This window comes from Cetorhinus maximus, chromosome 5 (genome assembly GCF_964194155.1).
Source record: "Cetorhinus maximus chromosome 5, sCetMax3.hap1.1, whole genome shotgun sequence".
Lineage (NCBI taxonomy): Eukaryota > Metazoa > Chordata > Chondrichthyes > Lamniformes > Cetorhinidae > Cetorhinus > Cetorhinus maximus.
Genome location: NC_135883.1, coordinates 167,643,634 through 167,658,862, shown reverse-complemented (window position 1 = coordinate 167,658,862; position 15,229 = coordinate 167,643,634). Strand labels below are relative to the sequence as shown.

The 15,229-nt window shown below is 45.1% G+C and overlaps 1 protein-coding gene across 1 annotated transcript in view; it reads left to right on the top strand.

The window, feature by feature from the left end:
- LOC144681151 (dynein axonemal heavy chain 8-like) overlaps positions 1–15,229 on the top strand; it is a 1,659,468-nt gene that overhangs the window by 1,238,625 nt on the left and 405,614 nt on the right. Inside the window, exon 42 of the mRNA XM_078542878.1 lies at positions 14,954–15,126. Within this exon, the coding sequence (XP_078399004.1) occupies positions 14,954–15,126 (173 nt within the window). The remainder of the gene's footprint in view (positions 1–14,953; positions 15,127–15,229) is intronic.

Genomic DNA, 15,229 nt, shown 5'->3' with positions numbered 1-15,229 from the left:
ATTCCTCTGAGTGCTGGACACCTGGGAAGTCCCAGCTGCCGCCTGCTGCGGATCAGAAAATGTGAACTTTAATTTTTTTCCCTTTCTAAGAAAGGTTTTTCCCATCCGCCTGTCTCTGCAGAGACTACTTGTGTGTCTTTTGTTTGTCTGTGTATGTGTGTGTACATGTATGTGTGTGTGTGTGTGTGTGCTGGGGAAGTTTAAAGGGTTTAGTTAGGTATACTTCCAGGGTACAACTGTATGTCAACCAGTTCCTGCCACTTGTTTAAAAAGAGTTTGGTTTTATAATAAATCAATCATCCTGAGTTAATTGAAAGAAGCCTGGTCAGAGTCTCTTTTCTTCTGGGTATCAGAAGTATAGGTGAACAGTTGGCCATTTCAGTGAGAAAATTAAACATTTAAATTAATGGCACGGCCTGTGGCTCATCACATTGTGATCCTGAGGCTACTCTAAAGTTAAGTCCCACTGATGCGTGTGCTTCTGCACTTGTGGAGGATGTGGGTGAGCGCTGTGATGGGACTTCAAGGAGGGTGCCTTCAGATTCCTCTTTAGAGGTTTCTTCAGGTCTTGATTGGAGGCCCTGAGTCATGAACTCTGTCAGCTGCTTGGCAGATGTGCCTGCAAAAGCAAGGAAAGATAATTAGTGCATGGCAGTGGCCTGTGAAACTTTGAAGAGCACTGCCGACTTCACTGTCAGCACAGCAATGGTCCTGATCCTCGCCGGCCAGCTGGATGGCTTTTTTTTAAAGTCCGTGAGGATCTTGATTTCAGGCGTTCCTCCACTGGTAAGCGACTTCTCTCTCTTGTGTGCCAGCTTGTCCTGCATGAATAGAGATGGAGAGACTGTAGCAGGACACCTCCCAGGCCAGATGATAAATATGCCTGGCATGTGTGGGTGGTGAGTTATCCCGTTGGCAGGATGAGGACAATGGAGGTGTGTATGAGAGGCTGAATGGTGATGTTCCTTGAACTGGCAGTGAGTGAGAGCCCTGTGGATGTGTGATGGGTTTGTAAGTGTGTAAGTTGCGAGTGATGAGAAGAGTGACTTATCCTGGCAGAACAGAGGAGATCATTGATCCTCTTGCAGCACTGGGTGGCTGTCCTCTTTTGCAGGGCATTGGCACTGACCACAACTGCCACCAGCTCCCAAGCCGAATTACTGATGTTGCTGCCCATCCTGCAGCTAGAGCAGGAGTAGAGGGCATCACAGTGACCCTCCACTGCATCCAATAGGTGCTCGAGGGATGCATCATTGAACCTGGGGGGTGCAGTCTTTTTGCCTTTCAGGGTCATGTCTTCTTTGCAACAGTCATGGGCTGGAAGCACTGAGAGGTGTGAGCACATCTTGACTTAAAATATGGTGTCCAGCTTGATGAAGTGGCGAGGTGAAGGCATTGTGGGTGAATAAGAGCCCGCCCGCCATGGAAATGGTGTGTTTCCCGGGAATGCATAATTAATGCAGCAGTTTTGGGATGATAACGCGTGAAAAGCTGCCAATGTGGCTCGTGGGTGAAACATCGTTTTACCCGCCCGCTACCACACTTTGTGCAAATCTGGGATGATTCCGCCCATTGTATCAGCATTAAAACAATCAAACAATTTGGACACAGTGGAGGGTCACTGTGATGCCCTCTACTCCAGCTCTGTACATAATGTCATATTGAAAAGCAGACAAAATCAATGTTCTTCTCTGCATCTGGGCTGCAGCTGAAGTAGGTACTGGAGACTTAGGAATCAAAATAGCCGTCAGTGAATTATGATCAGTTTTGATTGTGAAACTACCCTACAAGTATTTATGAAATTTTCTTAATCCAAAAATCAAAGACAAAGTTTCCCATTCCATCTTAGTATAATTTTGCTCACTGGCACTAAGGGTCTGAGAGGCAAATGCGATCGGTCTTTCCTCACCACTTTCCAAATAATGAGATTTCACAGCATCTACTCCACATAGAGAGTCATCACATGATAGATTAATCTTTATGAGCACATCATAATGTACGAGCATTGTTCCATCTACCAATTTATTTTTACACAACTGGAATGCCTTATCCAATTCCATGGAACCCCTTTCCTCAAGAGTTCACTCAACTGATGCAATAAAGTTCCCAAATTTGATATGGATTTACTGTAGTAATTCACTAAGCCCAACAAATATGTGAACTCAGAGATATTTTGAGGATGTGGTGCATTTCTTATTGCTTGAACCTTACTCTTTGTAGGATGTAACCCATCTTTGCCTACCCTGTGACCTAAATACTCTATAGAGTTTTGAAACATTTCACATTTGTGTGTCTTTGCCCAAACTCATTGATTTCCAATTGTTGGAGCACCTTATTCAGCCTGTCATCATGGATCTGATGTTTGGAGCTAAAATAAGTATGCCAAAGTATATCCAAATAACACACTACCGTCCCTGAATTCCTTGCAAAATTTGGTTCGCTAGAACATCATCATGAAAACAGCAGTGAAATTCTTGAAATCTAATGCAATCTGGAGAACAAAAAAGATGAGATGTGTGGCATGGAAGAGCAGATCCAGAATTTAAAAGCATATAAGGAAATTTTAAGAAACAGATTGAGGACCTAGTGAGTAAATTGAAAAAGTACAAGGAGGAGTCATTAACCATGGAAGAAAGATTCCAAAATGAACGGAATGCCCATGTGAAATTGACAAACTTGTATAAGATAAAATCAAAAAACTGCAGATGCTGGAAATCCAAAACAAAAATAAAAATACCTGGAAAAACTCAGCAGGTCTGACAGCATCTGTGGAGAGGAACACAGTTAACGTTTCAAGTCGGGAGGACTCTTCAACAGAACTAAGGAAAAATAGAAAAGAGGTGAATATAAGCTGGTTTAAGGGGGGCTCAAGTAGAGCTGGATAGAGGGCCAGTGATAGGTGGAGATAGCCAAAAGATGTCATAGACAAAAGGAAAAAGAGGTGTTGAAGGTGGTGATATTATCTAAGGAATGTGCTAATAGGTGACATTAAGGGTAGAAAGCAGGGCGAGCAAGGTACAGATAGCCCTAGTGGGGGTGGGGTGGGGGGAAGGGATCGAAATAGGCTAAAAGGTAGAGATAAAACAATGGATGGAAATACATTTAAAAATAATGGAAATAGGTGGGAAAAGAAAAATCTAGATAAATTATTGGAAAAAAGGGGGATCAGAAAGGGGGTGGGGATGGAGGAGAGAGTTCATGATCTAAAATTGTTGAACTCAATATTCAGTCCGGATGGCTGTAAAGTGCCTAGTCAGAAGATGAGGTGCTGTTCCTCCGGTTTGCGTTGAGCTTCACTGGAACATTGCAGCAGGCCAAGGATGGACATGTGGGCATGAGAACAGGGTGGAGTGTTGAAATGGCAAGCGACAGAGAGGTCTGGGTCATGCTTGCGGACAGACCGAAGGTGTTCCGCAAAGCGGTCACCCAGTCTGCGTTTGGTCTCTCCAATATAGAGGAAACCGCATTGAGAGCAGTGAAATCAGTAAACTAAATTGAGGGAAGTGCAAGTGAAATACTGCTTCACTTGAAAGGAGTGTTTGGGCCCTTGGACAGTGAGGAGAAGGGAAGTAAAGGGGCAGGTGTTGCACCTTCTGCGGTTGCATGGGTAGGTGCCGTGGCAGGGGGTTGAAGTGTAGGGAGTGATGGAGGAGTGGAGCAGTGTGTCCCGAAGGGAACGATCCCTGCGGCATGCTGCCGGGGCAGTGAAGGGAAGATGTGCTTGGTGGTGGCACCATGCTGGAGTTGACGGAAATGGTGGAGGATGATCCTTTGAATGCGGAAGCTAGTGGGGTGATAAGTGAGGACAAGGGGGACCCTATCATGGTTCTGGGAGGGAGAGGAAGGTGTGAGGGCCCTGTCAACCACCATGGGTGGAAAACCTCGGTTAAGGAAGAAGGAAGACATGTCAGAGGAACTGTTTTTGAAAGTGGCATCATCAGAACAGATGCGACGGAAGCGAAGGAATGAGAGAATGGGATAGAGTCCTTACAGGAAGCAGGGTATGAGGAGCTGTAGTCAAGTTAGCTGTGGGAGTTGGTAGGCTTGTAATGAATATTAGTGGACAGTCTATCACCAGAAATAGAGTCAGAGAGGTCAAGGAAGGGAAGGGAAGTGTCAGAGATGGACCATGTGAAAATGATGGAGGGGTGGAAATTGGAAGCAAAATTAATAAATTTTTCCAGGTCCAGACGAGAGCATGAAGCAGCACCAAAGTAATCATCGATGTACCGGAGAAAGAGTTGTGGGAGGGGGCCTGAGTAGGACTGGAACAAGGAATGTTCCACATACCCCATAAAGAGACAGGCATAACTGGGGCCCATGCGGGTACCCATAGCCACACCTTTTATTTGAAGGAAGTGAGAGGAGTTTAAGAAGAAATTGTTCAGTGAGAGAACAAGTTCAGCCAGGTGGAGGAGAGTAGTGGTGAGTGGGAATTGTTCGGGCTTCTGTTCGAGGAAGAAGCAGAGAGCCATCAGAGCATCCTGGTGGGGGATGGAGGTGTAGAGGGATTGGACGTCCATGGTGAAGAGGAAGCGGTTGGGGCCAGGGAACTGGAAATTGTTGATATGATGTAGGGTGTCAGAGGAATCACGGATGTAGGTGGGAAGGGACTGGACAAGGGGAGAGCGAATGGAGTCAAGATAGCAAGAAATGAGTTCCATGGGGCAGGAACAGGCTGACATGATCGGTCTGCCGGGACAGTCCTGTTTGAGGATTTTGGGTAGGAGGTAGAAGCGGGCCGTCCAAGGTTGGGAGACTATGAGGTTGGAAGCTGTGGAAGGAAGATCTCCAGAGGAGATGAGCTCAGTAGAAGTCCTGGAAATAATGGCTTGAGGTTCAGTGGTGGGGTCATGGTCCAGGGGGAGGTAGGAGAAAGTGTCTGTGAGTTGACGCTCAGCCTCTGCGAGGTAGAGGTCAGTGCGCCAGACAACGACACCACCACCCTTGTCAGCAGGTTTGATGAGAATGTCAGGGTTGAACCTGAGAGAACGGAGCGTGGCAAGTTCAGAGAGAGACAGATTAGAGTGGGTGAGAGGAGCAGAGAAATTGAAACGACTGATGTCATGCCAACAGTTCTCAATGAAAAGATCAAGAGAAGGTACGAATCCAGAGGGAGAGGTCCAGGTGGAGGAAGAATATTGGAGGCGGGTAAAAAGATCTGTTGAACGGGGAGAGGACTCCTGCCCAAAGAAGTGAGCATGGCGGAAGAAGGCGGCAGAAGAAGAGTTCAGCATCGTGCCGAGCCCGAAATTCATTGAGATGAAGGCGCAAGGGTATGAAACTGAGTCCTTTGCTGAGCACTGAACGTTCAGCATCAGAGAGGGGAAGGTCAGGGGGTATGGTGAATACACGGCCGGGGTTGGGATTGGAAGACGAGATGGGGACAGAGGAACTGGCAGGAGTGGAGGGTCCTGGATGGGCGTTGGTGTCGATGAGTTGTTGGAGCTTGCGTTCCTTTGCACCTGAAAGAAAGAGGCAAAGTTTCTTGTTGAGGTGTCGGATGAGACGAAGAATAAAATGAAACTGGGGGCACGGGCAGCTTAGAAATAGGGTGCGTCGGTGCTGCTGGAGGGAGAGGCCGAGTGTGTTCATATGGCGACGCATGGCACTGAGTGTGAATCTCAGGATGCGACCAGAACAGCAGTCCGAGGAGCGTTGTATGTCCCGGAGACACCTGGGTGGGTTCGAAACATGAGGGATAGAACTTCAGTTGAAATCCACGTGGGGTAAGACGGAGACGGAGACAGTCACTGAGGAAGGAAATATGGCTGTGAAAGCGAGTTTTAGTAAACACCTTGTCAAACACCAGGAGAGAAATGGAAAGCAATGAGGGTGAACAAGGCAAAAGAGAGAGACGGAAATCCTGTCGGAGAGAAGAGCAATACTTCTTCAAGGTCAGCATTCCTTGAAGAGAGTGGCAGTCAATTAAACACTAAGATAAAATCAAAAAACTGTGGATGCTGGAAATCCAAAACAAAAATAAAAATACCTGGAAAATGTCAGCAGGTCTGACAGCATCTGCGGAGAGGAACACAGTTAACATTTCGAGTCCGTATAACTCTTCAACAGAACTAAGGAAAAATAGAAAAGAGGTGAAATATAAGCTGGTTTAAGGCGGGGTGGGACAAGTAGAGCTGGATCGAGGGCCAGTGATAGGTGAAGATTGCTAAAAGATGTCATAGACAAAAGGGCAAAGAGGTGTTGAAGGTGGTGATATTATCTAAGGAATGTGCTAATAGGTGACATTAAGGATAGAAAGCAGGACAAGCAAGATACAGATGGCCCTAGTGGGGGTGGGATGGGGGGAAGGGATCAAAATAGTTGCTATATCAAAATAGCACCATGTTCTTCAGTATTAAAATTGAAAAACCTCTGCAAAAGTTATTTGTATCATTTAGCGTGACTAACATGCGCCCATATGTGAAGGGGGTAAGGCCAGCGGGGTATTGGTGTTCAGTTATACCAAGGAGAAGAAAACCAATGGAACAAACTCGAAATACAAGCTGGTCAGGGTGGTTCTAAAGAAAACTTTAACCAAGATTTTATGGCCACGCCACATCCTGTCTCCCCCCAGCAGATGCAGCAAGCCATTTAGTTTGGCGGGACTGCAATATCCCGCTAGGCAGGAGGGGCTGTAAAATCCTGGAATTTAATTATCTTCACTCCCTTTGGTTAGCTATGAAAAGATTATGGGTAAAACCATGTAATTATTGGTGTTCTGTCCAGAGTTTAAAGAAAGGTATAGGAGAAAAGACAGGCTCTGAGTTATGACAGTTCTAGGTTGTTTAAATCCTGTGCATCCTACTTGTCACATGTACTCACTTTTGTTTGAGTTAGGCCTTCATAACTTTGTCAATACGAAATGTGTAATTGTAAGAAATGAAAAGGTTACTTGTATAATATGTGATAAGCTATTTGTTAGAGATTTATGAGGATAAGAACTTGTTTCCAAAGCCATTGTAAAGAAACCTTTACTATGGTGAAGCTTTCTTTTACCATTGGAAATGTGTCAAGAAAGAGGAACCTAACATGATTTCTGAGCAGAGCTTGGGAATTACAAGTTAAGAAATAGATTAAAAAGCAGGACCTCAAAGGTACTATCTCAGGACTACTCCCAGTGCCACATACTAGCAAGATCAGGAATAGGAGAATAAACCAGATGAATGCATGGGTGGAGAGATGGTGTAGGAGGGAGGGATTTAGATTCCTGAGGCATTGGAACCAATTCTGGGGAAGATGGGACCTGTGCGAGCTTGCATCCCAGCAGGACCGGGACCAATATCCTCGCAGGGATAGTCGCTAGTATTGTGGGGGAGGGTTTAAACTAGATTGGCAGGGGGATTGGAACCTGAGTGGGGAGACACAAGAGAGGGAAACAAAGATAGGAATAAAAGATAGAAAAGTAGAAAGCAAAAGTGGAAGGTAAAGAAAACAAGGGCTAGCAGCAAATAGGGCAATAGGACAAAAAAAATGCACAAAAATGTTAAGAAGACAAGTCTAAAGGCATTGTATCTGAATGCATGGAGCATTCGCAATAAGGTAGCTGAAGTAACAGCGCAAATAGATGTAAACAGGCACAATATGATTGCGATTACAGAGACATGGCTGCAGGGTGACCAAGGCTGGAAACTGAATATCTAAGGATACTTGATATATAGGATGGACAGTCAAAAAGGAAAAGGAGGTGGTGTGGCATTGTTAGTTGAGGATGAAATTAGTGCAATAGTGAGAAAGGATATTGGCTCAGAAAATCTAGATATAGAATCAGCCTACGTGGAGTTAAGAAGCAACAAGGGGTGGAAGACATTAGTGGGAGTTGCCTATAGGCCTCCAAACAGTAGTGGAAATTAGAGATGCATGTAACAAGGGTATTACAGCAATCATGGGTAATTCTAATCGCTATATAGAATGGGCAAACCAAATTAACAATAATACTGTGGCTGATGAATTCCTCGCGTGCGTACAAGATGGATTTTTAGACCAGTGTGTCAAGGAACCGACAAGGGAACAGGCTACCCTAAATTTGGTACTGTGTAATGGGAAGGGTTTAATTAATAATCTTGTTGTGCAGAGTCCTTTGGGGAACAGTGGCCATAACATTATAGAATTCTTTATTAGGATGGAAAGTGAAGTAGTCTGATCTGAAACTAGGGTCCTAAATCTTAACAAAGGAAACTACGAAGGCATGAGGTATGAGTTGGCTAAGATAGATGGGGAGCTTCATTAAAAGGTATGATATGGATAGGCAATAGCTAATATTTAAGGAATGAACGTATGCACTGCAACCGTTAGACATTCCTACTCTCTGCTTTCTGCCTGCTAATCAATTCTCAATCCATACTAATATATTTCCCCAATCCCATGCGAACTAATTTTATTTATTAATGTCCTGTGTGGGATCTTATCAAAAGACTTCTGAAAATCTGAATACATCAAATCCACTGGTTCTCCTTTATCAATGCTATAGGTAACATCCTTGAAATCTCCAACAAGTTTGTCAAACATAATTTCCCTTTCATAAATTCATTTATAAATGTCCAATTATCACACCTTTTATAATGGATTATAGCATTTTACCTACTACTCCCATTCTCTCTCTTCCTCCCTTCTTAATTAGTGGGGTTACATTTGCTACTTTCTAGTCCACAGGAACCTTTCCAAAACCTATTGAATTTTGATAGATAACTACCAATGTATCCATTCTTTCTCTAGCTACTTCCTTCAATACTCTGGGGTGAAGGTCATCTGTTCCAGGGGATTTATCAACCATCAAACCAGTTAATTTTTCAAATACTACATCTTTACTGATACTAATATATTTTAGTTCCTCAGTTTCACAAGCCCCTTGGTCGCCAGTATATTTGACAGATTTTCTGTATCTTCTTCCATGAAGACAGATTTTTTTTAAATTCATACACGGGATGTGGGCTTTGCTGGCTGGGCCAGCATTTATTGTCCATCCCTAGTTGCCCTTGAGAAGGTGGTGGGGAGCTGCCTTCTTGAACTGTTGCAGTCCATGTGATGTGGGTACACCCACAGTGCTGTTAGGAAGGGAGTTCCAAGATTTTGACCCAGCGACAGTGAAGGAATGGCGATATATTTCCAAGTCAGGATGGTGAGTGACTTGTGGAGGACTTCCAGGTGGTGGTGTTCCCATCTATCTGCTGTCCTTGGCCTTCTAGGCGGTAGTGGTTGTGGGTTTGGAAGGTGCTGTCTAAGAAGCCTAGGTGAATTCATGCAGTGCATCTTGTAGATGCTACACACTACTGCTACTGTGCGTCGATGGTGGAGGGAATGAATGTTTGTGGATGTGATACCAATCAAGCGGGCTGCTTTTTCCTGGATGGTATCAAGCTTCTTGAGTGTTGTGGGAGCTGCACTCATCCAGGGAAGTGGGGAGCATTCCATCACACTCCTGACTTGTGCCTTGTAGATTATGGACAGACTTTGGGGAGTCAGGAGGTGGGTTACTCATCACATTATTCCATGCCTCTGACCTGCTCTTGTAGCCACAGTATTTATATGGCTCGTCCAGTTCAGTTCCTGGTCAATGGTAACCCCCCAGTATGTTGATAGTGGGGGATTCAGTGATGGTAATGTCATTGAACATCAAGGGGCGATGGTTGGATTCTCTCTTGTTGGAGATGGTCATTGCCTGACACTTGTGTGACGCGAATGTTACTTGCCTGTTGTCAGCTTGGATATTGTCCAGGTCTTGCTGCATTTGGACATCGACTGCTTCAGTATCTGAGGAGTCGCGAATGGTGCTGAACATTGTGCAATCATCAGAGAACATCTCAACTTCTGATCTTATGATGGAAGGAAGGTCATTGATGAAGCAGCCAAGGTGGTTGGGCCCAGGACACTACCCTGAGGAACTCCTGCAGTGATGTCCTGGAGCTGAGATGACTGACCTCCAACAACCACAACCACCTTCCTTTGTGCTAAGTATGACTCCAACCAGTGGAGAGTTTTCCCCCTGATTCCCATTGACACCAGTTTTGCTAGGGCTCCTTGGTGCCACACTCTGTCAAATGCTGCCTTGATGTCAAGGGCAGTGACTCTCACCTCACCTCAGGAGTTCAGCTCTTTTGTCCATGTTTGAACCAAGCCTGTAATGAGGTCAGCTCAGTGGCCTTGATGGAAGCCAAACTGGGCGCCAGTGAGTAGGTTATTGCCAAGCAAGTGCCGTTTGATAGCACTATTGATGATCCCTTCCATTACTTTACTGATGACCGAGAGTAGACTGATGGGACGGTAATTGGCTGGGTTGGATTTGTCCTGCTTCTTGTGCACAGGACATACCTGGGAAATTTTCCACGTGGCCGGGCAGATGCCAGTGTTGTAACTGTACTGGAGCAGCTTGGCTAAGGACGTGGCAATTTCTGGAGCACAAGTCATTAGTACTGTTCTGGAGCACAAGTCTTCAGTGCTATTGCTAGAATATTGTCAGGGCCCATAGCCTTTGCAGTATCCAGTGCCTTCAGCCATTTATTGATATCACGTGGAGTGAATTGAATTGGCTGAAAACTGGCATTTGTGATGCTGGGAACTCTCGGGTGAGGCCAAGATGGATCATCTACTCGGCACTTCTGGCTGAAGATTGTAGCAAAAGTTTCAGTCTTATCTTTCGCACTGATTCTGGGCTCCTCCATCATTGAGGATGGGGATATTTGTGGAGCTTCCTCCTATATTGAGTTGTTTAATTGTCTACAACCATTCATGACTGGAGGTGGCAGGACTGCAGAGTTTAGATTTGATCCGTTGTTTGTGGGATCATTTAGCCCTGTCTATCATTTGCTGCTTATGCTGTTTGGCATGCAAGTAGTGTTATAGCTTCACCACGTTGACACCTCATTTTTAGGTATGCCTGGTGCTGCTCCTGGCATGCGCTCCTGCATTCTTCATTGAACCAGGGTTGATACCCTGACTTGATTGTAATGGTAAAGTGGGGGATATGCTGGACCATGAGGTTACAGATTGTGTTTGAGTACAATTCTGCTAGATCTGTTCAAAATCTATCCCATTTAGCACGGTGGTAGTGCCACACAGCACGTTGGATCGTATCCTCAATGTGAAGGCGGGACTTAATCTCCACAATGACTGTGCGGTGGTCACTCCCACAGATACTGCCCTGGACAGATGCACGGAGGATGAGGTCAAGTATGTTTTTCCCTCTTGCGATGCGAATCAGGAGAAAACTCCCTGCTGTCAGAGTCATATCTAGCACAAAGAAAGATGGTTGTCATTATTGGAAGACAATCATCTCAGTTCCAGGACATCACTACACGAGTTCCTCAGCAATGTCATAAGCACAACCTGCGACACTATGTCCTAAGCACAACCATTTTTCAGCTGCTTCATCAATGACCTTCCTTCCATCATAAGGTCAGAAGTGGGGATGTTCGCTGATGATTGCACAATGTTCAGCACCATTTGCTACTCCTCAGATACCGAAGCAGTGCATTTCCAAATGCAGGAAGACCTGGACAATATCCAGGCTTTGGTTGACAAGTGGCAAGAAACATTTGCAGCACACAAGTGCCAGGCAATGACTATGTCCAGCAAAAGAGAATCTAACCATCACCCCTTGATTGTTGATTAATTTTACCCTAGCGTGTAAAATTAAAGCGCATGAGATTGGGGGTAGCATATTGAGATGGATAGAAAACTGGTTGGCAGACAGGAAACACAGAGTAGGAATAAACAGGTCTTTTTCCAAATGGCAGGCAGTAACTAGTGGGGTACCGCAGAGATTGGTGCTGGGACCCCAGCTATTCGCAATATATATTAATGATTTAGATGAGGGAACTAAATGTAATACCTCCAAATTTGCAGATGACACAAAGCTGGGTGGGAGGGTGAGCTGTGAGGAGGATGCAGAGATGCTTCAGTGTGATTTGGACAAGTTGAGTGAGTGGGCAAATGCATGGCAAATGCAATATAATGTGGATAAATGTGAGGTTATCCACTTGGGTGGCAAAAACAGGAAGGCAGATTATTAGCTGAATGGCTATAAATTGAGAGAGGGGAATGTGCAAAGAGACCTGGTTGTCCTTGTACACCAGTTGCTGAAGGTAAGCATGCAGGTGCAGCAGGCGGTAAAGAAGACAAATGGTATGTTGGCCTTCAAAGCAAGAGGGTTTGAGTACAGGAACAGGATGTCTTGCTGCAATTATACTGGGCCTTGGTAAGACCACACATGGAATATTGTGTGCAGTTTTGGTCTCCTTATCTGAGGAAGGATGTTCTTCCTATAGAGGGAGTGCAGCAAAGGTTTACCAGACTGATTCCTGGGATGGCGGGACTGACATATGAGGAGAGATTAAGTCGATTCGGGTTATATTTGCTAGAGTTCAGAAGAATGAGGGGGGATCTCATAGAAACCTATAAAATTCTAACAGGACTAGGCAGGGTAGATGCAGGAAGGATGTTCCCGATGGTGGGGGAATCCAGAACCAGGGGTCACGGTCTGAGGATACGGGGTAGACCATTTAGGACTGAGATGAGAAATTTTTTGACCCAGAGAGTGGTGAGCCTGTGGAAATTGCTACCACAGAAAGTAATTGAGGCCAAAACATTGTATGATTTTAAGAAAGAGATAGGTATAGCTCTTGGGGCGAAAGGGATCAAATGATGTGGGGAGAAAGTGGGAGCAGGCTATTGAGTTGGATGATCAGCCATGATCATAATGAATGGCGGAGCAGGCTCAAAGAGCCAAATGGCCTACTCCTGCTCCTATTTTCCATGTTGACATTCAATGGCATTACTGTCGCTGAATCCTTCACTATCAACATCCGGGGGGTTACCATTGGCCAGAAATTGAACTGGACTAGCCATATAAATACTGTGGCTACAAGAGTAGGTCAGAGACCAGGAATCCTGCAATGAGTAATTCATCTCCTGACTCCCCAAACCCTGTCCAGCATCTCCATGGCACACGTCAGGAGTGTGATGGAGTACTCTCCACTCGCCTGGATGAGTGCAGCTGCAATAAGACTCAAGAAGCTTGACACTATCCAAGACAAAGCAACCCGCTTGATAGGCACCCCTTTTACAAACACTCACTCCCTCCTCCATCAATGAACAGTGTCAGCAGTGTGTCCAATCTACAAGATGCACTGCAGAAACTCAACAAGGCTCGTTACGCAGCACCTTCCAAATCCATAACCGCTACCATCTAGCAGGACGAGGGCAGCAGATGGATGGGAACACCATCACCTGGAAGTTCCTCATCAAGCCACTCTCCATCCTGACTTGGAAATATATCGCAGTTCTTTCACTGTTGCTCAGTCAGAATCCTGGAACTCTTTCCCTAACAGCACTGTGGGTGTACCTACAGCACAGAGGCTGCAGTAGTTCAACAAGACAGCTCACCACTATCTCCTCAAGGGCAATTAGGGATGGGTAATAAATGCTGACCTAGCCAGCGACACCATCCCATAAAATGACTAAAAAAAAATACAAGTATTATTTGCTTAAACTATCTCTGGTTCCTAACACAGCATTTTCTACCCATCCCTAATTGCCCTTGAGAAGGTGATGGTGAGCCACTTTCTTGAACCGCTGCAGTCCATGTTGTATAGCTACATCCCCAGTGGTGTTAGGAAGGGGGTTCCAAGATTTTGACGCAGAGACAGTGAAGGAACAGTGATAAAGTCCCATGTCAGGAAGGTGGGTGGCTTGCAGGAGAGCATGAAAGTGGTGGTGTTCCCATGCACCTTCTGCCCTTGTCCTCCTAGGTAGTTGAGGTCACAGACTTAGTAGGTGATGTCGAAGGTGCCTTGAGAGTTGCTACAGTGCATCTTGTAAATGGTTGAGCAGGTTAGGCTTATACCCATTGGAGTTTAGAAGAATGAAAGATGATCTAATTGAAACATAAGATCCTGAAGAGGCTTGACAGGATTGATACTGAGAGGATGTTTCCCCTTGTTGAGGAGTCCAGAGCCAGGAGGCACAGTTTAAAAATTAGGGGACTCCCATTTAAGACAGAGACGAGGAAATAATTTTTCTCTTGGAGGGTCATTAGTCTGAGGTATTTGCTTCCCCAGAGATCAGTGCAAGCTGTGTCATTAAATATATTGAAGTCTGAGTTAGGTAGATTTTTGATAGGCAAGGGACTCAGGCATCATGGGGGTGCAATAACATCAGCCATGATCTTATCAAATGGCTGAGAAGGCTAGAGGGGCCAAATGACCCCTAATTATTAATATGTGTTCTTATTTACATACACCAGGCAGGCAGGGAGGGCATGTAGACCTGCCTTGACTTCTGGACTCCCAGACCTGCCTCTGCTCCCTACCTCCTGGCTCCAAGCAATTGGACTTGACCCTTCAACTGGAGGCTGACTGGGAAATCCTTGTCGGACTCTTTGAACTGCCCTTAACAAGTCACTTAATGAGCTTAATTGGCTGCCTACCTAGTGGGGATGGGCTGCCCTACTGGCCCTGAACCCACCTTGGAAAAGTGGCCATTGCCAAGAAAAGTATCAGGAAACAGGCATGCCAGCCAGTGCCAGTATTTTCGGACCCAGTCCTCCTCCATACCCAATCTCGGCAGGGCCCAAAAATACTGCCCACAGAAATCTATCCCAGACACCCTCTAGAAATTCACTACCTTTCTGGCATATCTGGCATATGCAAGTCTGCATGTTGTCCTGTATTGTAGCCTCACCAGGTTGAAACCTCATTTTTAGGTATGCCTGGTGCTGTTCCTCTGATGCTCTACACCCCTCATTGATCAAGGTTTGGTCCCCTGGCTGGATGAAAAATGTGGAGTGAGAGATATGCCAAGCTAAGAGGATACAGATTGTAGTTGAATATAATCCTGCTGCTGCTGATGGATCATAGATATGTTCGTTATTTAACATGTTAGTTTCTGTTTATCATGTTGTTACTCATATAGACATGTGAATATTATGCTTTCTATTTGTTCTCTTTTCTCCGAATAGGTCAAAATGCATATTAGAACAGTGACTGACTTTGAATGGCTGAAACAAAGCAGAGTTTATTTTAGAGATGAAACACAAGATATCAGAGTGGGGATCACTGATGTGGAATTTATCTATCAGAATGAATTTTTGGGCTGCACTGATCGACTTGTTATCACACCTTTGACAGACAGGTGAGGGTAGATTTTTGACATTTCACTAAGTTCTCTATTTTTGTTTTTTTACATTATTACTGCCATGATAAACTTACTTTGGAATGATCACTATACAGGCTGT